A 27195-nucleotide genomic window follows, 5' to 3' on the forward strand; every position below is an offset into this window, starting at 1 on the left:
GAACTATATGCAACCTCAGATACAATAAATAAAGGCGTTTGCAGGATGTCTGTGTTGGGCAACTGACGATTCTTTCTGACCAGCAATTTGTCTGCAGTGTTTTAACTCTACATTCTAATATGAGCACAGCTCGCGTGAAACTTCAACCAACTTTGGGTAATGGAAAACCAAAAGAGAGAGAGTCGTGTTGAGTAGAGCCACAACATGCCGTGCATTAGAACAGCGGCATATGACCTTTCTTTACTTAGGTTACTGTCATTTTCAGCAAGTCACAGATTTTTGACAAAAGTAAAATAAACAGTGTATGGCACTGGGAAACATGTTTGTTGTTTGGCTGATGATAAGATAAGATAAGAAAAACCTTTATTTGTCCCACAGTGGGGAAATTGCGGTTTGCAACAGCAAAGATAAGAGCACAGGTGTACAGAGATAGATAAATGTACAAAAAATAGCAGTATTAACAGTATTATACAATAAATTACACATGACTTATTAAATTATTAAATTGAAAAATGATGCACAGATGTAATGATAACAATGGCACATGGGATGCAGGATATATTGCACTGATGATGATGATGATGATGATGATGATGATGTCTTTAAAGCAGCATGAAATTAAGTTTTGTTTTTTCGGTGGCTCATAGGAGGCAGCGGCTCAAGCCAAAAGCATCGGACGTACTGTCACTTTTTGAAGTTGTCGTGGTTAGCAAACAATTTCCGCTTAGCAAACAAGGAACAACATTAGCATTTATTAGGAGTCGTGTTTCTGATCACCTGACAAATGGAATTCTAATGTTCAGTCTCTTTTTAGCTCTGTTTTGGTCTCCACAAGACTGTTTTGGTTGCAGATGCTGCACTGAAATCAAAGATTGCCACTAAGTGTTTGGTGCTGGGTAGGGGGGGTGAGTTTATCTGACCTTTTTTTTGTTGGAAAGGTGGAAATTAGGTTGATAAATTTAAAGTACATGGACTAGAAAACCAAAACAATTAGTCGAAAGTAGCTAAAATGGCTGATAGACTTGAGGAACCCCACAGTTAGGTGGTATCTTCCTGAAGGTTTGTCATTATTAGCAACCACACACGCATTTGATCTATTGTTAACTCTCGTGTTGCCTTTAAAATGAAGAACGTTTTATCAAGGTCATGGTCATCTTTTTCAACCCCTCTGTGGCTTTCCCCCCCCAATGATTTTGTCACTTTTTCAATGTTTGTCCAGTCTTTTAAAAATGTTGTGAGTTTTTCCCCAAATTTTACATTATGTACATTTGTTATTGTTTTTGACTTCTTTTCACATTTTTGTCACTTTAATTGACATTTATTCACATTTTAGTCACTTTTGACAGTTTTCTCTTTTTTTTACACTTTTTTTCAAAGTTCTTTTACCAATATTTTTTTCTCCCAATGCTATAAAATTGACAAAAAAACACACAAATTCAATGAAAGCAGTGAACTTATTATTTATTTAACTTATGAGGAGTGTTGTTGGGAACAGTCCAAGTTACTTTTTTTGGAAAATTTGTTTAAAAGAAACCCACATTTCTGGTAGAAACGTTTTTGAAAGGGATCAAATTTGACCCGAAGACAACAGAAGTGTTAATGTGAAAAGTATTGATGGTGCAGTTTCAAAGCAACAAAAGACACCTTTTAATCATGAAACAGGGTAGTGTGATACCTCTTTTTTACAAAACCCAAATGAGGCGGTGCAATTCCAGCCAAACAGTAGCACTCGGCTGTTCTAAAATCCCTGTAAAGTACAGTCAGAGTGGTTTAGTGGTACAAAGAGAAGGTCTGCTGTAAGACAAGTGGTTCTCGTGTAATTACAAGGGAGAACATTTTTACCTTTACTCTCGAAAAGCTCTGACATCTTTTAGTATTATCTTTAAATATGACTGTAGACTAAACGGTGCTTTGCACAGTCACTTCTATTAAAGTTGGACCACTTGGACCTCCAAAGGAATCACCTCATATAACTGGTTCCATTTAACACTAAATTGCTTTGTGGTGCTGGGGTTCAACAATGGGATTACATGAATTACAAGTGGTTTCAATATTGACAGAATTATAAATCACTAGTGGTTTTTTAATGGCTTTTCAGTACAAATACAAAGCTATATGCTTGTGCTGCATGCTCCCAACCGCTTGTGCCATCCTTCACTATTTGATTTTTGTAATCCTTCTCCCACCCTGCCTACTTCTTGGACCAAATTGCAGATGTCCACCTAGTTTTCCAGCCAGGAATTCCATTAAAATGTAACAGGTGGTTAAGCTACAGAACCAAATACCTAAACTTAATTGCATCCCAGTTGGACAATAACTCATGTTGAACATTGTGAATAAGCATTAATTTGTCTTTAGAGTGGGTTCCTGCAAAAGTTCTTACCTTACATTTGTTATTTTATTTAGAAAGATCAGATTATATATAAATAAGTCTTTTTTGAATAAAAAAATGGAATTTCATTATAAAGATATCCTCAGCAGATGGGCACAAATGCTTAAATTTGAATTAAGGTGGATTTACCTTCCACTGTTTTTCTGATTAGAGCTTCTCCTTCTTTGTAGGATGGCTTTCTGAGCTGAAGCTGTCTAGCTCATCTGTTTCCCACAGATGGCTTGTCACTCATTCCGTCTCCAACTCACCAGAGATCCATAATTCCTCAGAAAGTTTTCTAAGTGCGTCCATCTGAGTCATCCCAACTCTCTGTGTTTCTCACCAATTATGAATATTTCTCTGAGGACTCATGGCTGTCTTCTATTGTCTCCATTGATGGGTGATAGACAGACCATCCTCGCTAGCTTAATGGCACATGCACACACACACGCACACACAAACACATTTGCTATGTGGATTAAAAAAACAAAATGAAAACAAAATAAGTCCCTCAATAACAACACAGGCAGAGATAATAAAGTCACAGTTGGTGAAAAGATGGAGCGCAAAAGTGTGATTTCCACATACATTCCCATTGACACTGCAGTTTTACTGTTGGAACCAATCATGGGTACACTGTTTTCCATTACTGCAAGTAAGACAGGTAATCAAGTGGCTGTTTCCATGAGATCTCTGCTCATTAGCACTCATTAGCGTTTCCCTCTCCACTCCACTACTTCCATGATCCTGATTATCTGGGGATCTGAAGTTGGCTCCACAAGAGCACAGACTTCTTAGAGAAGCAGCAACAGACCTCATTTATCAAGTCAGCATGCGGGCAGATTGCATCATTACACCCAGCCAATTTTTTTCTCATTTAATCAGTATTTATCAATTAGATGTTTTATTCTTTATGAGGTAACTGCATTCAAATCCGTGACACCTTGACCTTGCAAGCTGATTTCATTAAAGTCAGGAAATAATTGCACAGCTCACATTTAAATGGAGCTTCATTAATTTTAAACACCAGTTTGAATTTAAGCCCGTGGAAACAGCTGCAAATCTGGTGGTCGTCAGACACCGCCTACCAAGAGCCTGGTTCTGTCCCAGGTTTCTTCCTTAAAGGAAGTTTTTCCTCGCCACTGTTGCACTGTTACTTGCTCTGGAGGGAACTACTAGAACTGTTGGGTCCTTCTTACAGTCCTTCTCTAAAGTGTCTCTAGATAACTCTTGTTATGAATTGATACTATAATTAAAATGGAATTTTAATTGAATATCTTTGCTTGGGCTTGGAGACTGCTAATATTTACCACAGCCTGTTACTTAGCTGGGAGTTTGGAGTTTGAATGACATGGGCGTTAACCAACTAGCGAGTTGGCTGTTGAGTTGCATTTGGCAAGTGTAGAATCCAGTGTTTCTTGAGCTTGATCCATAATAGGGGATAAAAATCAGGACGTCTCAGCCTCATCTACTTGGGTTTTGACTATTGTTTTTTAATCTGTCTGTTTGTTTTTCTAATTACATGAATACGTAATATTACATTGGGAGAATACTCCTTTGTTAAACTATGTACTGATACCAAAATCCCCAATCTTCATTACTTACAGTCAAGATGATGAGAATTTGGACAGAGTGCTCGCACAGGGTAATGGACTCATAAATGAACGGTACATTCCCAGAATCAAAGTCCAAAAAGTTCATTCACAAACTGTATGAGAACACACAGACAAAAGTACCAAAACTAAGAGGCAGAGCTCAAAAACCAGAAGACGAAGTACTCACTAGAAGCACAAGGAAAACAGGCACAAGCAGTACAAGACCACCTGGCACAGGACTGAGGAAAAGGGCAGGTGTATACAAAGACACAGGGGAGACACAGGTGTATCACACATGGCGGGAAGGCAGACAAAGACCAGGAAGTGAAGTGAACTGAAACTAGACCAGATGGTTATCAAAATAAAACAGGAAGTGGCAAAAATACAGAAATAAACAAACAAAATCCTTACTTAGCTATTTCTTAGACTTTAGAGAGTTAAGTGCATGTTATAGCTGTGCGAAGGGTTGCTTTTGGCCTGAGCTTTAGCCTTTTGCCTACAGTAAAATATTACAGGTTCACATTTTTTCAAGTCTTTATCCCAAATAACATACTTGCATGCCTATTTGTACATTGACACTGTTTTTGTTTGCTGTATGGTATCTTCCAACGTTCCTTTTGGAGCTATGGTTGAAGGATTGTAACACAGAGGGGATACTGTACTTCAGACTCAGTAACTTTGGAAGATATCCACTTAATTTAACTAAGATAGAATTCTGAAGCCTCATAGTAGCTTTGGATGAACTTTTTAACCCTTGTGTTGTCTTCCTTTTATCCTTGAATTCGTCCTTCCAGGTCAAAATTGAAAATGAAAATTTTTTTTGTGCTCGTCCGATGTTTTTGTCGCTTTATCTGATTTATTTCTCACTTTTCCCATGCTATTGGGGCTTTTTTTTTTTTAACCTCAGCTGTTTTAATAATAGGTTTTACAAACCTAGAAACCTTGAATTATTTTGACTAATAGTTCAGATCAGAGGATGTTGAGTGGATCACAGATGGGTAGATGTCAAAGTTTAGTCCGGATACTTTTATGAAACCATTATAAAAAAGAATTCAAATGCTATAAGATTAACTAAAACACCCAAAAAATTCAATGAAAGTAATCATTAATTTCACCTGGAGAATGTTTTATGGAATCATCCATGTTTTTGGGGGGCAATTTAGTTGAATGAAATCCATATTTCTGGTGTGAAACACTTTGAAACGGGTCAATTTGACCCGAGGACAACCCAAGGGTTAAGGACTGTGGTTTTTGTCACACATTGGGAAGGGATGGCTTTGCATGTTGAGTGCTGTTTTGAAACAGACTTGAAAAAATGTGAACCTAGCCTTAAAAACTGTGTTCATTAACAGAGAGGTACGATCAGAAATGCTTTCAGTTATATAAAACCTGCTTAAAATGAGTTTCTGAGCTAAAAAAATAAATAAATAGAAACAGCAAATTTCATCCTGAAAAGCCAAACAAACAAGATTTTAACAGCTGACTGTTTCTACCACGCAGCACTACTGACTCCAGTGGTTACAAGCAGACATCCTCACGATAACACAATCCTGTTAATGTAACTGTCACTATGGGGGACATGAGACAAGCCACCAGCGCTGAATATGTCAAAGTAATGGAGCATAGCAGTGGAAAGCGACTGTGTCCTTTTTGAAAAAGGCATGTATTTTTGGAATCCTGTTCAGTGGCTTTTTGTGTAACAACAACAGATTATATTGTAGCAATCACATGTCTTAGCTTTAGCACGTCATTCCAATGTTGATGCAACTGACACACCTTTTTAAGCATGACACTGAGGATGATTGAGGGGAGGTACAAAAAGCATGAATTTATGCTTTGTAAAGTATAATGTATTTATTCTTTTACACGTTACTGTATTACTTCACGGGAAAATCTTTAAATTCCTCGATTGTTCTTAGTCCCCACACCCAAAAACAAAATGAGCTTTTTTGCTAAATTCATTCTCCATAACCCGGGTAAAACCTGCCACTTTCCCTGATCTTTTCTTTGACAGTTTCATTAGATCTGCAGACTCATTCTCATCGTAGCTGACTTTATCTCACTTACATTTTATTGAACCAGCAGTTTTCATTGCCATAAAAATAAAAGACAGTGAGCCACTAACAGTAGAGAGACACTGTTGTTCCCTTCACTCCTGCATTAAATCCTCCGGTTCTAGCCCACTGAGATAATTGGAAATCTAACATAGGCATAACACCTGCAAATGTGACCCGAGCCCGCTGTGTGTGTACAGATTTTTTGGAGTGCTCTTTTAGCAAATGCCTTCTTTCAGTTTGCAATTCTACAGATTATGTCAGTGTGACAGCAAGTGGGAAACTTCCCACAATCAGGCATTTTTAAGGACTTTTCCAATTGTATTGCCTTATAAAAGAGGGCTTGCATCAGCGCTGATTAATGAAGTCTTCATTATCTCCTGTTTTCCTGCTTCTTTTCATTCTCGCTCTGGTGCGGTCTCATTGTTTTGTCTGGTTAGATTGCTCAATTTTGTACTCCGTCATGAGACGGGAAAACAATGGCAGAGTACTTTTTCCACTCTTCCTCCTTCGCAATACTTCATCTTTTGTCTGCATCGTCAATAATAAAAAACATCCTCCTGAATGTCACTCTTTTTATAGCTCATTTTTTATGAACAATTCTCATTGTTTCCTTACTATGAATGGTGACTGAAATGAATGACAAGACCTTTTCATTTCTAACCCAGCGGACCTTTCGCTGTGTTGGGTTTGTAGGCGGCTATAAACAAAAAACATCAATTTAAAAAATTTGAATGGGTATGTTTGCATGATTTTCCAATGTGACTAAATGTCAGATGTTGTCAGTAGGATGACCTACTGTCTTTTTGAAAGTATAGCGGTTGGGATGCTACACGGCCGTGTGCATTCCTATCAGAGACTATCTATTACAGGAATGGAATTACCTTCAGTTAAGTTAATTTGGATCATATTAGGCTAATAGAAGTGTGCAGTGCTCTGTGCTGAATATGAATGGAGTGAACAAAATTATACATTGATGTGGCACACAGCTGCACACGCTGGATTTCTTTTTCTTCCTTTGCTATTCCTCTTTCCTTAGCTCTCTCGCACTCTTTTTCCTTTCTCTGACATAATCTGGAAAAAAAAGAGCGCAGTAATAACAAAAGCCAGCCACTAGAGTTAATAGATTACTTTTGTCTGGCAGTGCAGCACATAAGCCACGCAATAATGGAATAACATACATTGCTCCTTTCCACTCAAAGGAAAACTAAATAAATCTAAGAAGTGCTTGAATGTTTTGGAGGCTTGTAAATGAAAAAGGGAGCATTCTTGGTCGAGGACTTATTGTTTCGGTGGAGACTATTGAATCTTTTTCCTAACACCTGAGCCCAAATCATGCATGCTCACATCGAGAGCTGGTTAAAAACATGTTGGGACTAGTCCATGTGTCAAGTGTTTGAGGGTCGGAAGGTTTCCAAGTCCCTACAAATTAAAGGCTGAAGGTGTGTGTCCATGCAAGGCCGGCCTGTAGCTGTGGCACGGCTCTGGGGAAAAGTTATGTCATTTTTTTCCATTCTTTTTTTTTAATTTCAAAAATGAAAAATTATAAAAAATACCAAAAAACGCTGTTGCAAGCACACATTCCCGGTACATTATTTTGTAACATGAACGCCATATTTCTACTGTTTACCTCGTATTTGTGACATATCAGATAATTGCCGCTGTGATACCATTCCAGGTGTGTGAAATTACAAATAGTTGTGCAGTGTTTTGGTATCTGGAATGCCTTTGATAATATGAATCTGTTACTTTAACTGGACTCTCATCTGAATGCCTGCTTAGTCCTGCATATTATTCAGGGATTTTACAAGGTCAGAACGTGGGAGGATTAAAATATGAATTATTAGACATTTTTGCTTTCAAAGTCAAGTCACATCAAACCTTTAGAGCGCCACACTTCACACACAGTAGTAGTAGCATTTTCAATTCCGGTCACTTCTCACCTGCTGTGTTTCCATTGCTTGAAGTATTAGAACAACTTTTAGCATGACACGGTTTTCATTTTTTTTTGTGTATCGATGGGAGGCTGTGTGTGTTGTGCATGTGTACAATCCGTCCAGCTATTAATGTAGGCAGCATGTGAAGCAGTGGACACTGAGCCTGCCTTTTAACTAAAGGATGTAAACACTTCCTGTTTAGTCGAGATTACTGCTAAACTTTTTTCTTTTGCACCTTAATGAGATTGAGTGTTATTAAGCCTCCTCCGTCTGTTCAATATTAGAGTTCTCCAGGCGGGTGCTGTAGTTTTAGCATTGATACTAGTTTGCTTTAACGAGGTGTTGCAGGGAGGAGAAGAGAAGGAGACTGAAAGGAGGGAGGAAAAGTGTGATGGGCATGAGGAGAAGAGAGGAGAGGAGAGGAGAGGAGAATCAAAGAAAGGATTGAAAAGCAAAGCAGAAGAAAGCAAAGGAGTTGGCCCACCTCTGTATTGGCTTAGCCCTCAAAGCCACTGAACCAGGCAATCCCACATCAAAGCACCAGCACAAGCAACCATACACACACATACATTATGCAAAAGCACATATCCATTTTGCATGTACACTTTATTTTGCATTTCAAACCTGCTTGTATTTTAGACATATTCAACTAAACACACAAATAAGCCCTATAATCGTGCTGCATTGCACCTTTGGAATTACTCATCCCTGTAGACATACTATACTTTTTTTATTTTCTCTCTCTCTCTGTCTGTCTGTCTGTCTGTCTGTCTGTCTGTGTATGAACATCCATGTGAGATGTATGCAAATATGTAGTAACCTATTTCACCAAGTAACCTAGCAACACTACGTTCAGCTGGTTAAACGTGTGGATGTGTGATGTGTGTGTGTGTGTCCATCCCTCTGCCTCTATCTGTGATTTGCATCTGTGGACACAGCTGCAGCCGGTATCCATGTATATGTGCAGCATTTGGAGGAGTTAGAAGTGACCGCGTGCTGGGAATCCGTCTCCAAACTGATAAAGTCGTGAATTAAAAGTGGAGCGATCTGTCACACGGCATAATGCTAGTTTGTGAGTAACCTCTTTTTCTGATTTCAACTTTGCTCTTAAGTGCGTCCTGCTGTATTTTCTTTTCCAGAACATTCTTAATGTTTGAGTTTCTGTAGCTTCATTCTTATCTAGGAAACAGTTGTTTGGCTCATGGAGGTCCATTAACAACAGTTGTTATAAAATAATATTAGTTTATGACTATGGATAAATTTCAAGTAAGACATCCCAATAAGATGAAAAACAGAGGGTTTTAAAAGTCATTTCAGAGGCATTGACGTGTGTGTGTGTGTGTGTGTGTGTGTGTGTGTGTGTGTGTGTGTGTGTGTGTGTGTGTGTGTGTGTGTGTGTGTGTGTGTGTGTGTGTGTGTGTGTGTGTGTGTGTGTGTGTGTGTGTGTGTGTGTGTGTGTGTGTGTGTGTGTTGGTTCCTCTGAGCTGTGGTTTTTTGCATCTACCTTTGATTTTCTGTCAGGAGAGTTTGTAATACAACATTTAACCAGCAACTAAAGAGACAGAGACCGCAAGAGAAGGAGAAACGACATGTTGAGAGAGTGGCAGAGAGAGTGAGCGAAGGGCAGACAGAAGGAAAGAGTTATGAAGTGACAAGTAAAGACAAGTAAGTAGGTCAAGTTTATTTATATAGCACTTAACACAGACAGAGTCACAACGCAAAATAAATACATTAAAACAAATCGATAATCATAAAAAGCACCATAAATCACAGTAAATCATAATAAAACATGAAAGCGTAAAAAGTCAATACAGTCAACAATGTGGCGAGACAAACGCCTGACTAAAAGGATGTGTCCTTTTAAAGATTTCAACAGATGCCGTCACTTTTAAAACATGTGGCGAAGCGTTCCACAGTCTAGGAGCATCTGTTTCAAAAGCTCTGTCACTTTCAGTATTGTATTTTGATTTATAAAGGACAACGTACATTAATCAACCTTTCTGTAAATGTGCCAGTGTTAGCCAGTTCGCTCATTTTCAACTGTAGTCCTTTGGCAAGGTGATTTTAGACCATGGCAGGAAGAAAAAACAAAACAAATATGGTTAAAATATACAAAATATGCAATCAAAAAGACACCATACATGCAGCTAGATCAGAAATATAAGCTTTTTTTGTATGCCATGTGTAGCTGCAGAAAGCATCAGGACACAAGCTGAGATTACACATCAACAGTAGCTTGAGTTATTAGTTAATAGTTTCAGCTTTGTAAACCGTGAGCTCAAAGATCTGCTGACAATATAAGGGTGAAGCAGATCACCAATGTAGACCGGGGACTGACCATGATGGCTCTGTATGTAATTACAATCTTAATCTTAAACTGGATCCTGAGTGTAACAGGTAGTCAGTACAAAGAGGCCTGGATAGGGGGTAATGTGACATGACCTCCCTGTCTTTTTCAACAGCCTAGCAGCAGCATATTGACCAATTATAAACTATCTACAAATGATTTACTGAGGCAAGCAAAAAGATAATTACAGTAATCTGAACACGACAAAGGCATGTATGATCTTTTCCAAAACAATGAAGGATACAACACGTTTGAGTTTTACAATTTTTCTGAGGTGGAAAAAAGTGCAGGTTAAGGGCTTGACTTGTTTGTCAAGGCTCTTAGCCTGATCTAAAGTCACACTAAGATGCCTTAGGCTGGAACACACATTGGAGTTTAGTGACCCATTACTGCTTGCAACCTCAGAAACAATGCTGTCCGCTGCAACAATAAAAAAACTCAATTTTTTCGGCATTTAACTGGAGAAACGTACTGATCATCAAGTCCTGTAAAAGATTTAAATTATCAGTCTTGTCGGGTTTGAAAGATAAACACAGTTGAATGTCATCTGCATAGCAGTGACATGAACTAACTTTAAATTTACCGATTATGTGCCCAAGAGGAAGCATATGAAGGAGAATAAAATTGGTCCCAGAACCGAACCCTGGGGCACCCCACATTACAAGGCAGCAAACTCAGACATACAGTATAATGGCCAACAGCCATAGAAAGATTCCTACCTACCAAATATGAAGAAAACCATTCAAGGGCTTTCCCAGAGGTGCCCACCCATTCTGTGAGCCTGTCTATGTATGATGTGGTGATCAATAGTATTGAAAGCTGAGAGAGAGAGGACGTGGATGGAGGAGAGGAGGACACAAAAAAGAGACATATGCCAAAAGGAAGAAGGAAAGAGGGTACACTTAGCTTCTGTATTTTACAGAAAAGTGTGTACAGTGCATGAGTGAGAACAGGATGTGAGACTATGTGTATGTTGAATGACCATAACTCGAAGGTTAGGGTGTAATGTTTAATGACCTACTCTCTGAATGTCCATTGTGATATTCTCTTATTGCTTTTGATCTCTGTTTGACCCCGTCTTATATCATCAGCAATGTCCTCACATGTTGAAAGTGTGAAAAGGCAGGCCAATTACAAGATAACAGCACTGTGCTAAATGGTTTTGGTATTTTCCCTCTCATTAAGTCACAGCCTTCTCAGCCTTTAAACATGCAGCTTTATGCTAAATGTCTTCTTCATCATGTTAATTAGATCAAGCTAGGGAATGTTGGCTAAATGTTTTGAATACACAGAATAAATTTTGATACGGGCCTTCACTATGTGCCAGAATATTAGTAGTTTGTTGTTGTTGAAGTGCCACAAAATCTCTTAGAGAGGAGGAAGGGGTTGATGTATTGGCGCACCAGTGCTGTTTGATTCTGACATTGGAGACTGCTGTGCATCGTATCAAGTTTTCTTAAGTCTTAAGACTTAAGAGCCCCTTTTATGCTATGGTGGATTCTTCCTATCTTTTAGTCAGTTTAATAGTTGAACTGTTGTTTTTATCACGAGTACTTTTACACAGAACGTGTATATTACACAGTGATAAATCAGTGTCATCTGTTTTTAAAACCAGGTTGATTTTTGGAGCTTTCGCAAAGTGAATAAAGACATCAACCAATTACATTGTGTTGTTTGCTTACACAGACGCTGCTGGTCGAACGATATGGAGGGCAAATGTAATTACTCGCTTCACCCTTGTCAAAGGCAGCGTTTACCAGAGACACTCTTTGAGTTCGGACGTTTCCCAATAAAAACCCTAAGCACGTGTAACACTGTTTTACAGAGAGCATTTTGTTGAAAGGAAACTCAACAACTAGCTTGCAGTAGCTTAGCTTTCCCTGCTTCTGCTAGGGAGACAGGGCTGGAGTCACCAGAGCTAGCAAAAGATACATACACCGGTATTATGGTGCTACCTTGAAGGCATTGTGGTCTTGCACAGGTATTGGGTCACGACAAGCAAATATTCTAAGGAAAAAATGTAAGTTTCAAAAAATCTAACTTGAATTTGAAGTGAATTTCAAAAAAAAAATTGAAACATACCTTACAGGTCATGTAAACTTCAGACTTGTTAAACTCCTCCAGAGTTGTTTCTGCTAAGTGTTAGAGAGGGACTGAGGGTAAAGGAATGTGAGATAGGAGGAGGGAAAAAGCAGGTTGTGCTGGAGAATATGGGAATAATGAGAGATGGGAAAACAGGGCAAGAGGAGGAGGAGACTAGGAGAGCAAGATATAGGAATTGTCCCCTAGGCACTTTTCAATTTTGCCCTCATGATGGGAGCATATTTCCCCTGTGCTGGGGCCATCATCTCTCTTTCTCCCATTCTGTCTCCAATATTTCCTCTTTGTCTTTTGTGCATTTCTGCTACATTTTCCTCCTCTCTCACCATTCTCTGCTCCTCATCTCAAGCTACATTCATTCACATTTTCAACCACCATTACCAAAACCTTTTTATTTTCAAAGTGTGCGTGTGAGTGCACAGGCATCTTGAGCTTGCAGGTGCACTGCATCCATCTGCACTACCATTTTTGTGTATTAACTCCTGCCACTTCCCACCTGAAAGTGTGCAGCTACAACATCTTTATACATAAATGGATTTGAAAGCATGTATTAGGCCAGTAGGTGCCTAGCATTTCTTCAAACCCAAAGCCATTAGCTTTTGTTCAGAATTGCAGCCATCTGGCCCTGCAGTCATATTTTACAGGGTGGGGCCTCTTCCGCGGGTCAGCCTTGAAATGTTCCATCTTACCCATCATCCTTAAATCTTTCTGGACCATGATGGGTTAGCTACGGCAGTCACCCGGCTGCCAGAGTAGTGTGTGGTGTGTGTTTGTGCATTTCAGAGAAGGCAGTGTGAAAATAGATCATTCATGGCTAAAAGCTGGGAAGAGCAAATCAGTCCTTCTGCCAGTTTCCCAGCATGCATGTCTCTGTAGCTAGCAAAGAAGGAAGAGCAGGCCAACACACAGCTGAGCCAATCCTCTATTATTTCCATCCTCATTTTCATACACTCTACTATTGTCTGTCCCGCTTCCCATTACTGGTGTGCACAGCTCCGGTGGTTAATAGCATCTGTGAAGTCTACTGTACTAGGCACATATGGACCGATACCAGACAAATGAAAACTTTTCCATTGTTCGACTACAATTGTATAAGAGCTCTGTGCAGTTCCAATCCTTGTATTTTCAAATGAGTCGAAATATCTGGCTCTGAGCATGCTGTATCTTCGTTCATTGTATCTGCAGTCAAACAAAGGCAGTTTTTAGGCACACAATACCCACTGCCTTCCAGCGTTAGCCCATTTCAATAAAGCCAAGACTGTAGCTGCCTTGTCCAAATGATTGTCTGCTGTTGTCTCCCACTCTGGTAGCAAAATAAAACCCTCTTTAAAGTAATACATGTAATACATTACTATCGTACAGATGGTAAAGAAAAGGGGTTTATGTGGCAGGATATTTCTTGGGCTTGGGTAACCTTGTAAGGAAAGTAAACTACTTGTTTCAGTTTAGAAAAAGATCTTTGTTTAGGTTAAAATAAATATGCTTTTTTTCCCAATGTGCTTTGTCGGGACTCATGGCATCACTTTTTTTGGCGTTTGGGTATGGGTCATTTTTCAATGTGCAGGGTAAAACCACTTAGTTAGGGTTACAGAAAGGTTGTTGGTGTTAACGTTTAAGTGACACGAGGGACAACGAGATAGGTAGGTTTAGGAAAAGACTGTAGGTGTCTCCCACCTGAAAGTCCTCTGTTGTTTGACCCATCCACCACCCCAAACAGCCTCCTTACGCGATTCTTAGGTCTCTTATACTACTCTCTACTAGACTGGATAAACTGCTTCTGTTACAAATCCGCGGGGACCAATCACAAACTGGCATATCCACCTGATGCGCTTTTGGCGTGATGACACGATGACAGAAGCGACGGCAACCAGGTTTTTGTTTACATTCAACATGACAGCCACCGAATCGCAGCAACTCATTGATGCTGCTGACGCTGCTGTTTAAAAAGATTTCAAAGTAAAGTTTTCTCTGAAAACGGAACAGAAATGTGTCCTGGAAAAAATCCTACAAAAGAAGAATGTGTTTGCATTACTACAGCTCTGGTAAGCACGCCACCCGGCTCATCGGTCTGATTGGTTGAAGGACTACCCAATTGCGTACAGTGATTTGAACCATGCCAGTTGATCACACCTATTGTGCAATAACATACAGAGTAATGTTCAGTCTTAAAGGTCCCATGACATGGGGCTTTTTGGATGCTTTTCTATAGGCCTTAGTGGTCCCCTAATAGCGTCTCTGAAGCCTCTTTCCCGAAATTCAGCCATTATGCAGAATTACAGCCACTAGAGCCAGTCCCACAATGAGCTTTACTTAGTATGCGCCATTGCTCTGTGTGTAGCTTTTGGGGGGGAGGGGGTCAAAGTGAAGGCTGGGGGTGTGGTCTTGACCAACTGCCACTTTGCTCGTTTGAAAGCCATGGTTTCTCTCTCTCTCATGGGTGGGTCAACTTCTCTGGGCAGGCGAAGCAGAGAGAGGGGAGGTACCCTTGCTCCTTATGACCTAATAAGGGGCAAGATTCCAGATCAGCCCATCTGAGCTTTCCTTTTCTCAAAGGCAGAGCGGGATTTCCAGGGCTCGGTTTACACCTATCGTCGTTTCTAGCTACTGGGGGACCATAGGCAGGGAACTCATATTAAAAAACCTCAGGAAGTGTAATTTTCATGCCATGGGACCTTTAAAAGATTGAGCTTGGTCTGGTGATAACCAGATTTACTCCCTACAGTTGTCGCTCTCAATACTATACTTCACCTTACAGCGCAGCAGTCGTGCCACAGCTCTACCCGGTGCATCCTAAACAGACTTAATGATAAAGTTCATATCACTTGTGGGGTGAATTTTTGAAATGTCCACATATAAATCAATTCAAATACTGTAGATGCACAAACAAATGTTTTAAGATGTTGGGATGTGGAAGGATTGGTGGGATGAATGTGAGTTAATTGTTTCAGTTATATCTGATTGAATGGCTGTTTGCAAGTCATATACATGATGCATATTGTGTTAATTGTTAAGGTTAATTGTTTACTTCTTTCCGGACATGTATTTATTTATGTTCAGACTCTAATAGGGGATTTTTGCGAAGGTATCTGACACGAAGAGTCCCTGACCAAGGGTTAGGGTTAACATACGAAAACAACACGTGCAATGTAGTCGGTGTTGACTTTTGGTTTCACACAGGAAACAAACAACAGCTTCCTGGATGAAAGTCCTGTTGGTTTGTCTGACCCAACCAATGTAGTTAGACTGATTAGAAACGTATTGGTGATGCGCCAAAGACAAACTTCATCCAGAAGAAGAAAAAAAAAAGCATTTTCCTCGAAACATGATTGAGAATGATGTCTCCTTGTATGGGAATTTAGTATTTAGGAGACAGGCCTGCATATTTCCCGTACAGACATGAGAGGGGTATCAATCTTCTTAATTAATGCTTGGCAAAAAAAGCAAATAAGCACATTTCCCAAAATGTTGAACTATTCCATTGAAGCCAATATTTCTTCATCTAATGAAGCTCGGCGTTAATTCTTTCAGGAAGACTTCCCACTCACTCACACTCTCTCTCTCCCTAAACTGATTAGATCTCAATCAGGGCGTTTTTTTTTTTGTTAAACCAAACAGAATTGGCCATGAATTCCACAAGCTAATCACAGCATGGCATACCTGTTTACATCTGTTCTTCTCTCTGCTGCGGTCAGTTGTCATTTCACGCAAAACATGCAACCATCTTCATCCCCTTTCACCTCCGGTCACGGTCATCCACGACACCGCGGGAGATATGGATTATTAATTCCTGTAATCCGAACCACCGGAGCCTTTCATAAATAAGTGCCCCTAGCAATAGCAGGAAATAAGACGTTTTTTGTCCTCATATTAAAACCGGAGAACGCAATGGTCGCAGTTTCAAACACGGTATTAACCTTTTATGGTTGTGTGGAGGCCTCCACACACAGCTTTCGCAATAGCCTATGTAAGTGGCCTGATGTTTCGTGACGGCGTGCGTGTGTGTGTGTGTGTGTGTGTGGGTGAAAGAGCAAGGGATGAGTGACAGAGTGACAGAGATTAGCTTTGGAGCGAGTACAGACTCTGGAGTCATAGTGAGAGAAACAAAGGGTCTCCCCTGTGCTTTCTGACCCCAGTGGGAAATCTGTTTTTTACATCGTGTTCTTGGGACAGGCAGCTTGCAGATAGGAAGATGTTTTTTACAGTGTGTTCTGGGAACATACAGCTCGCATATGTCGGAAGATGTTTTTTACAGTCTTTTCTGGGGACGGGCAGCTAGCATATATAGGAAGATGTTTTTTACAGTGTGTCCTTGGGTCAGGCAACTTGCAGATAGTGAGATGTTTTTTACAGTGTGTTCTGGGAACAGGCAGCTTGCATATCTAGGAAGATGTTTTTTACAGTGTGTTCTGGGGATAGGCAGCTAGCATATATAGGAAGATGTTTTTTACAGTCTTTTCTGGGGATGGGCAGCTAGCATATATAGGAAGATGTTTTTTACAGTGTGTCCTTGGGTCAGGCAACTTGCAGATAGTGAGATGTTTTTTACAGTGTGTTCTGGGAACAGGCAGCTTGCATATCTAGGAAGATGTTTTTTACAGTGTGTTCTAGGGACATGCAGCTAGCATATATAGGAAGATGTGTTTTACAGTGTGTTCTTGGGACAGGCAGCTTGCATATATAGGAAGATGTTTTATACAGTGTGTTCTTGGGACAGGCAGCTTGCAGATAGTGAGGAGATGTTTACTGAATATGACAACAAATGTTCCAACTTAAAACATGCGTTTAGAGCACCTTTCATAATAATTCTGTAGAAGAGAAAGGAGCCCATTCATTCAAACATTTTTTCTCAATTGCTGGTTTGAAGTCTTCTGCAACACAGAATGATGAATGTACTATGGTCTCGTTGATTTTAAAATTGGCGATGAAGCAGGGGGTGTTTTAGGGCGTGGCTAGGATTCTGTTGCCAGTGAAAGTGTGGAAGGTAACTTGGCTCCTCCCTCTCGTCTAAAATCATCGTCAAATCCGCAACCTGGATGGCTGCGCACATAACGGCAAACTAGACGCCTCATATCAGATCTCCACAAACCAGTGGGGGACGTCACACACGCTCTGTCCATTAATATTAACAGACTGGGGACCATTTTTAGGGGGAGAACAGTCTCAATATTTTACAATAGTTTGTCATTTTCTGGAAGGGAGACCTTTCATCATCCGCTGGTGCATTGATGCTTCACGATCACTGGCTTGTTTACAGCTGACTAGTCACTTCCAATCACATGAAGGTTTCTGTCCACTAAAATCTGTTACGGCATATGCTGTAATGTGTAATGTGAAAAAACAACAACAGACACCCAAACAGTCCCATTACAGCAGAACATTTTCTTCTTAAAAAGAATTAGTAACATAAAGAACATATCCCATATATATTAGACTGAGAGAGGGGTTATTATTTGTATCACTATGAAGGTTATGTGTAGTTTTACTTGGGGCGGGAATTTGTGGAATAGTTTTAACGTTGTCTTCCCGGTCGATGAAAACCTTTTGTTTTTTGCCTCAAAAAAAATAAAAAAAAACACGTTTTGGTCATCTTTTTCAACACTTTTGTTGCTTTTCCAGATGTTTTTCTTTTCACTTTTTTTCACTGTTCTTGACACTTTTTCTGATATTCTTTAAGCTTTTCCCGACATATTTGTCACTTTTTTCAACGTTCTTTTATCATTTTCTTTTTCAAATGCTATACAATTGAATTAAACAACCAAATTGAATGAAAGTACTAAATTGATCATTTGTACTACCTGTGAAGCGCGTTACATGGACCCATCCACATTATTTTCTTTGACAATTTGGTTGCAAGAAACCCATATTTTAGATATAGAAACTTGTGGAAAGAGGAGGGTTAATAAACAAAGTCCACCTATACGTCAATTCAAATGCTCTAGATGTACAAAAACACGGTTTGAGATGTGTAGGGACGAGGAAGGATTGGTGGGATGAATTTGAGTTAATTGTTTCAGTTATAAATGATTGAGTGGTGGTTTGTGAGTCGTAGATGTGATAAATATTGCATTCATTGTTAAGAGGTAGGCCCATATAAGTGTAAACTTCTTTTTTATCCTTTCTGGACATGTCACATTTATTCATGTTCTTTATGATAATTTGTATATTGTTAAAGGTTTACTTTATTTGTTATTCTTGTTTTGCTTTTATTATTATTAGTTTGGTCCAGCAGGTCAGGGAATTAACGTGCCCCTACAGAAAGCCAGTGTGGGCAGAAAGACTACACACAAGTAATTAAAAGCCTTTCTTAAACATTCCCAGCACATGTAAATGTTGACCAGATGAGATGATGAGAGGAAGATGAGGGGAATGTGCAGCTTCCTCTCGGCACACAAACCAACAATGAATCAAGAAAATTACACATTGAACCAGACTCATGACACATTTCCCATGAGTGAGGAAAAATGTACAAAAACGCAGTTATCATTATGGTTTTTCAGTTGTTGAATTTACAGGATCTCATGGACGTGAAACCCACTGTGACCCCCCAGCTCCCAGGGATGGCAGAGCGAGGGCAGACTCAGCTGTCGGCAAAGTGGGTCAGAGCAGCTGCCATGATCGCATAAATGTTTCAAAAGAAGCAGCTCCAGACTGAAGCCTATGTAACAATCAGGTTGATTTCAAGCAGTGTTAAACAATGACAGCGTGTTGTACAGCTCCAAATCTTGTGCAGCTGAACAATATTCCTGCCTACACAAAGAGGAGGGGGAAGAGAGTTTTCCAAAGAGGGATTGAAATATAGGAAATGAAACAAAAATATGTGTGGAGTGCGAAAAGGGAAAGAGGTATCAATCAGATTTGAAGGGATCCCTGAAACACACAAAAAAACGTAACAATGTCCTATTATTTGGTGTATAGAAAGTGTGTACTTAATACTTTAAATATCTAACAAGAAACGAAGCAGAGAGCCCACCGGTGGACGACAGATAGATCAGTAGAAGCCAGGAGATGAAGAATGGAAACAAACTTTGTATTAACTCCACACAGAGAAGTGCTGACAGAGCCACACAGACCGACAAGGTAAAGAAGAAGAAAAGAAAAAAAAAGAAAGGAGGAGAGCGTAGGGAGGGAGAGACATGACTGGAGGATGGATAGAAGTAGGTCAGGAGGAGAGACGGAGAGGAGAGGGAGACATGTGGAGAGATGGATCGAGGGAAGGAAAGAAAGAAAAGAGACAGCCTACGTTCAGCTGCGTCTTTTCTACCTCTCTATATCTTTTCAAATGTCTGTCTGCACATGGGTGTCTATTTTTTATTTTTTTTAACCTGCGCTAGCGCAACAACACGTCGGGGCATGAGTGCTTGGGTGTCACTGTGACTGACAGCTCCTAACCAGCAGCCCGCTCCAAAGCCAAAGACTTGATAAAAAAAAGATCATGGATTAATTTACTCCTCCAGGCAGAGCAGCGCTGCTCACTTTGCTTCTATTCATAAACAGGGACACGCACATGCAAAAAAATATCCATCTCATCAGCTTATTTGCGATGTACATGTATCCTATCTTTATTTATTTTGCTTCTTTATTTCTAAGAATTTTAAAGTCAAACTGTAGACTGGTAGCTGGAGAGGTGCCAGGTCACCCCCTGGGCACTGCCGAGGTGTCCATGAGCAAGGCACCAAAGCCCCAACTGCTCGGGGAGCCTTTCCACGGGCACTCTCACACCTCTCGGTTTAGTGCATGTATAGGTAGTGAGCATGTGTGTGTTATTCCGGCCTGTGTGTAATGTGTGTAACAACAACAGAGTGTAAATTGTAATTTCCCCTTGCAAGATTAATAAAGTATACATTATTATTTTTATTGTTTTATTATTAAAAATGGACATTTCCTCACTTTTCGTGCAAGGAAATATAAACTATGATGCCGAAAAAATTGATAAAACTTTGGCATATTTATGGAAACTATATCTGAACTTCAGATGTCCGGGTGGGCTCTTGCTATGACGCTTGACTAACATTTGGTGTTGCTAGGAGACAACTGTAGTACACTTCTAAATTAGGTGAGTCCTAGCTCTGCCTCGCCTGCAAAGAAAAAGCGGTCCCTTCCACCCAGGTGCCACGGCTGTCAAAAATCTGTCCACGGTGGGGTGTTGACTTCGAGAGGCCCGTTGTCACGGCTACACCAATGCCACGGCTGAATATGGGTGAGCATGGATGGCAGCTCTCATTCAGCCAATCAAGGCAAACAGGCCACGCTCTATTTAATGATTATCCCAGCATCTGTCCCCTATCTCTCATCTCTGTGTGAGAAGCCGACCAACACGAGCGTAAATAGACTCTAGGAGCTCGGTGAAACCCATCCAGCCGAGCGGCGAGTCATTTCATCTCAGTTTAATCAAATCTTGAAGTGACTGAAAATGCTTTTGTGCATTATAAGCAGGTCGCATGCCCTTGATTCATTATGTAGTTAGTGAGCAACATGGTTAATAGAGGATGAGATTACTGCAGCAGCAATTAATGCCAGTCCAATGAAACACATGATCACCACATATGGAGTCTCAGTTGATTTCCATGTGCTGAAAGGAAAGGTAGGACACAGATAGGCTGTTGTCTTTTGTTTACTTTTACTTACAGCAACCAGAATGTGTGGGTGATGAGGTTTCCATTGTACCCCACTGTTGCTGCAGCTTTGAAAGGTGTATTGATTTTGTTTGTTTTGTGGAGAAGATCCCATCCTCTTGTGCACTTTTTGTTCTTTCAAAGCAAAGGCAGGGTTGGTTCCTTCCTGGTCACCTGCATATTGTAAATGGTGTTTTAGTTCAGCTGGTACTCACACAGAGAATTCACCCTGTAGCTGATAGCACAGAGGTTTGTGAATTCACTTGGATGCTCTCCGTCTCCCCTGTAGTAGGATGCAGGTAATCGATAAATCAGCTGTACATCATGTGAATGCTCCCAGACTTCCTGTGGGCATGGATGGAGGAAAAAGACAACAAGGAGCACATTGGCTGATGATTATAACAATAAACATGGAGCAGCGAGAATGCAAAATGGGAGTACCAGGCAGAAACCGAAGAGACATTGTGAGAAAGAAAGAAATAATATTCTTGATTTATCAGCCTAGCAGCCTTCTGAATGAGGGGAAGATAGCTGCAGGATAACTGCTCACTATTCTTCTTGTTTGCCTTTGGTTGGGTAAAAAATGAACCGCAACATCAATAAAAATGTTAATCCGAAAAAGAAAAGAACATTTTCACTTTCAATTTAACAGGCTTCTTGATGAAAGAGAGAAAACAATCTGGACATCCATCTACAAAGTCTGTTTATTTTTGGTTGTGAATCATTTCTAAGTCTGAATTACTCTTAAACTATACCTCCCACCTTTGTTCTTCACAAACACATGCAGTGCAGATTTCAATCATAAGTTATTTATACCTGTACGTGCTCAGAATCATATTATTAAAGGATTATACCACTGTTTTCACACAACACAGACTTAAGTGTGTATTATTTCACTTGTTTAGAAAGCTTGAAATCGCAGCAGCTATTGAGGTAACAGAAGAGTCACTGAAGTGATCCGTGACACCTACTCATCATCTCACAGTTATTAAGTGTAATGAGACAGTAAAATATTACTGAATGCATCACTGAACCCTTGATTCAATTATTTGATAATGTGTTCACCCCTGTTTCCCTGGATACAATTTTTTATTAGTTTTTTCCATTTTTGCTTACATATACAATATACATGAACACTTTACAATCAACATAACATAACATAAAACTTTGGCTTGGGAGCTGTTCCTCTATTTGACCTTAGTTCCATCTAGTTTGTCTAGTTCTTTATTTCTTGTTGCTGACTTTTGTCTTGAATGTTGTCCATTTCTTCCATTTCTCTTCCATTTGTTTTTGCTGAAGTCTCAAACGATGTGTCAGTTTTTCCATAATGTGGATTTCTTCTATTATTCCAGTCCATTGTTCTTGACAAGGGGGATCTGCCTTTCCCCATTTCCTCGTAAAAGCTTTCTTGCTAGCTATTAACAGTATCTTAATCAGATACTGGTCTTTTGCCCTTATTTTGATATTATTAAAATTGCAAAGATATAGCACCCCCCTACTCATAGGGATATCATATCCCACCGGATACAATTTTTAACATATATGATTGTTACTCTTTCTGTGCCTCCAGGTGAGACCGGTGCAGCCCTGTCACGCCCACAGCGCCCCCTTTCGGCCCGGACGGCCCACCACGGCCCGGCGCCTGTGAAAGGGTACCATGTCAGTCGTAGCATGTCCCAGCATTCCTCCGGTGGTGGTGGAGGAGGCTCCTGCCACTGCACGCCCGAGGCCAGTGACGGCCCAGCCAGAGAATACTACCAGGGTCAGAGCGATGGCCACTATTACACTCCAGGAGGTCCGGCTGAGGCCCTGGCACTGGAGAGACACCATTCCCACTCCCACTCCCATAGCCACTCGGTAGGGGGAACATTCCCCCGCTCCCACCCCAACCAGCACCCACCTCTCCAGTCGTTTGACTCTTGCGAAGAGTGCCTGTCCTCAGGCCACGGTGGGAAGATGCACCGCATTCCCCCGAACCTGATAGACCAGTTTGAGAAGCAGGTGCCCTTTCATCCTGATGGCTTCCACACACTGCAGTACCAGCGCGCCGCTAGTGGGGGTGCTGAGCCGCGCAGCGAGAGCCCATCGCGGATCCGCCACCTGGTCAACTCTGTGCAGCGCCTTTTTGCCAAGTCCCATTCCCTGGAGGCACCGGCCAAACGGGAGTACAATGGCACGAGAGGAGCCGGGGACTACCGTGGCGAGAGAGGAGGAGGCCACAGGAGTGGAGGGGAGGATGGCGGAGGCCACTATTCAGGTCACCAGCCTCGCTCTACCAGGAGGACCAAGTCTCGAGAGCGAAGCAAGAGCGGAGACTCGCGGCACGAGTCGGGCAGACGCCACCGCAGCAGGACGGCAGGCTGGTGGAGCTCTGACGACAACCTGGACAGCGACAGCAGCTTCCTGGTCAGTGGGGGCAGACGGGGGTATCCCAGCGGACACGAGAGCCTGGATGCAGCCATCCAGGAGCTCACCATGAAGAGGCCCAAGGAGCGTAGTAGTGGTGGTGGTGGTGGTGGACGTGGGGGGCCAGGACCTGGGGAGTGCATTGCCTGCACCACATTGGCTTTGACTGGGAATGAAGGTGGGGGACACCACGGGCCCCACGGCCACTCCCTGAAAAGGAGCACCTGGTCAGCCATGACAGTGAGTCAGGCCAGAGAGGTGTACCCTTCCACCAGGGGAGGAGGCTACGAGAAAGCCCTTGTGCCCCTGGAGAATAAGTTGAAGGAAAGGACCTTCCACTACCTGCAGGTGTGTGTGTGATGCATGTCAATCAATCATTATGTGTGTGTTGTACACTGGGAATAGAAGATGTGGGTGACTTTATTTGCTGCTCAACACTGAGCTGTCTTATGTCTCATGCAGGCGAACCCTTGGCTCCAGCTCCATTTTGCATCAATTATTTCACACCTTTCAACTTAAATCAAACTTGTGTGTGTGTGTGTGTTAATCGTCAAATTTGGACAATTTCTTCAGATTCAAAATGAATCCATTTGATCGTTTGTCTATTTGTCCATGTTTACAACGCTAAGGGGAGGCGCTAGCAGCTAATACAGCACGACAACATGGTGCAGATTCGCCTAACTGTAAAGAAATCTAGGCTAGAAATGGGGCTCATTTGTAGCTAACAGCTGACTGACAACCTTGCACTTCTTTTTTGCTTTACTCAAAGCATGGTGGGAACCTTAATGCCAAAAATGTCTTGATCTCTGATTGAAAGGAGAACAAGTGAGAAAATGCATGAAACTAAATTTACACTCTAAATACATTTTAAAAGAAATGTTGTCCCATCAGCATGATTCATGTGTTCCTGGGACACTGACACTCTTGTCTATCTGTTCATGATGTCACACACAGGCTAAAAAACACAAACATCTTAAATTGCATAAAACGTTCTGTGAAACGAGAAACCTTACCAAAGTAGCCCAGGGTGGGCTCAAAGGGTTAAAGGTCTGTGATATGTTGCTCCCAACAGTCCTTCTCCCAGTTCTAGTTACCACGATCGATCTCTGAATCCAACTCATGCAACTTCCCTTCGCCCTCTCTCTCATTTTGTATGAATAGATTCCGTGAAATGAAAAGCTATTGTCTGTTACAGCGTACTTACAAAGTCAGCTGAAAGAGCACTCACACACATGCACACACACGCATACACTCACAAACCTCCAGCTGTGCTGAAGTAGAGGTGCCATGCAGGCTGTGTTTCTACGGAAACAGCAGGTAGCCACAGGAGTCCCTGGTGTTTTTCCAACTCTCATCCTCTAGACACAGCTGAGGTCTGCTGACAGAAGAGACAGAGAGAGCAGGCTTGTGTGTGCTAGAGTTTTCAAAGAACAAACACCACACAATTTGCCTCTGTGCCTTAGGCTACCATCACATGCATACCTCAGGACACAAAATGAACACCCCCACTTCAGCTTTTCTCATATCTTCTGGTGTCACTTGCAAGGGTTGAGACAGTGTGTGGAGTAGATCCTGTTCTTTGCAAATACATACACGGCTTGAGAGCAGACCGCTTCCTGGAGCGGCAGATATAGAGCTGCTTAGGTCTACTCCACCGGTACCAGACCTCAGGACACACAGCGGCACTGCACATGTGCATTTTTGCTAGACGAGTGCAGATGTAAAGTAGACATCATGCATGCAACAACTGTCCTTAAAGAGGCTGTAAATATTTCCACACTAACAATGGATCACATGTCTACTTTAAGCAGTCACCAATCATGGTGATGAAACCAGAGAATATCACCCAAATCTGCAGTTGCTCTCATCTCTACAGAGCTGTACAGTGTCTTTCAGCACACTGTGTTGGTTTTGTAGTCCACGACTTTACTGTTCCAAAGAAGAACTGCATGCTACCTGCCTTCCACAGTTAGTGGAGCATTTAGCAGCTAAGGAGCCGGAATTTCCCTAAAAGAACAGCGTGAATATTGGACTGACATTCATCAGATGGCCAGAAACACAACTCCAAAAGAATTCCAGTGTTGCTCCTTATCGGCTGTCTTTTCCACCATTTCAATACAAATCAATGACATGTCTTTTTTCTTTTTTTTTTAAGTTATAAAACATCTGATTCCAACTTTGTAAGAAACTGGATGAGGGCATAAGAGATTGAAGTAAAATATTGTCATACAGTATGTGACAGTATCCCCGGGTGTCTCAGTCTCACAACTCAAAATTTGTTTAAACTTCTCTCCATCGCATCGGAGTCATCACAGAAGTCAAGAACAGTTGTTCTTCTGGATAAAAACATACCGAATGCAGTGCAAATACAGTACATTTCAAATCAATTTCAATATTCCACGAATGCTCCTTTAAGTCAGAGCTAGACAAAGTGGTCATGCTCCCAAGCTCCCAACTGGCATTTTGGAACATGAACATACATGTCCATACAGGGTCATCGCTCAGATGTGTCCCACAAAAAAGGAAGGAGCTCAAAGTGGGTTGAAAAAAAGAGTGACTCTTCACAAGTCTGAATTACCGCGGTCAGAGTCAAAGGGCCATGTGCAAGGTTTTCTCCCATGGTGTTATCGCCAATCACAACGTGCGGCATCAGAACCCGGTGCTCTCCATTCCCTAAGCCTCTCCCGTCCCCTCGGCCTGTGGCTGATAGATAAGGAATGATAAAAAATAGAATATGGAGCGGGGGTGAAATGAAGACAGAAACAACGAGGGAGAGAGAGACAAAGATAGAGGGGGGAGAGAGAGCAAGGTAGAGGGATGCAGAGATAGCCAAGCAAGCTTAGGGTTAGAGAAGAGATAAAGGAGGTGATGGTAGCCAATGGGCAACGCCAGACCGGGAGAGAGAAAGCAGGATTAGAAATTGAGAGAGAAAGTAGAAGGCCAGAGGGATCGGGAGATTAGGCTGAATCATCTTTTAAGTGATGACCTGAAAAACACACACTCAGCTGGATGCCAAACCCTGGGGCCTTGTGTGTGTGTGTGTGTGTGTGTGTGTGTGTGTGTGTGTGTGTGTGTGTGTGTGTGTGTGTGTGTGTGTGTGTGTGTGTGTGTGTGTGTGTGTGTGTGTGTGTGTGTGTGTGTGTGTGTGTGTGTGTGTGTGTGTGTGTGTCAGCAGCCGCCATCTAATTTGTTTCTAAGAAGCAGAGAATTAATGCAAAACAGTCGCAAGTGTGCCGTCTTTAGGTTGAGCCCGCCCACCAACTCTATGCACGATGTGATTGGCCTGACTAGAATTTGGTTGTTCCAGCTCACAAGCCAACAGAAAGTTTCTAGACTGACCCTGGCTGCAAATTTGCTGCCACTAGGGTGCGTCTAGATTTCTAAGCTTGTAAAAACTCATTTGAACATTCAAACTCTGGTCCACTAGCAAAAAGGGTCTCAGTTCGTTTGATTCACGTTAGGTAAGAATGCGACCCGATCCAAATGTATCGAGTGAACCAATAAACAGTGAAAGTACTAGCCTGCAATTTAAATTAAACATTGCACACAATTTACAGACTTACCGATGATCAAATCCATATTTTATGACCACACATTGGTCGTCGTCTGTGTGACAACACATCATAATCTCTCTCTCGTCGGGGCCCACCCTCTCCTTCACACACTGTCTTGTCAGCTGTTCATATTGGTCGCCGTAATAATAATAATAATAATAATAATACATTTTATTTGTAATGCACTTTACATTTAAACAAATCTCAAAGTGCTACAGT

General features: G+C 41.3%; 1 protein-coding gene across 2 annotated transcripts in view; it reads left to right on the forward strand.

Moving 5' to 3' along the window:
* The window catches only part of dlgap3 (discs, large (Drosophila) homolog-associated protein 3), a 125826-nt gene that overhangs the window by 83392 nt on the left and 15239 nt on the right, over positions 1–27195 (forward strand). For both annotated transcript variants that reach the window (XM_034891692.1, XM_034891691.1), the window contains exon 3: positions 22587–23770. In XM_034891692.1, the coding sequence (XP_034747583.1) occupies positions 22688–23770 (1083 nt within the window). In that variant the 5' untranslated portion in view covers positions 22587–22687. The remainder of the gene's footprint in view (positions 1–22586; positions 23771–27195) is intronic.

This window comes from Etheostoma cragini, chromosome 14 (genome assembly GCF_013103735.1).
Source record: "Etheostoma cragini isolate CJK2018 chromosome 14, CSU_Ecrag_1.0, whole genome shotgun sequence".
Classification (NCBI taxonomy): domain Eukaryota; kingdom Metazoa; phylum Chordata; class Actinopteri; order Perciformes; family Percidae; genus Etheostoma; species Etheostoma cragini.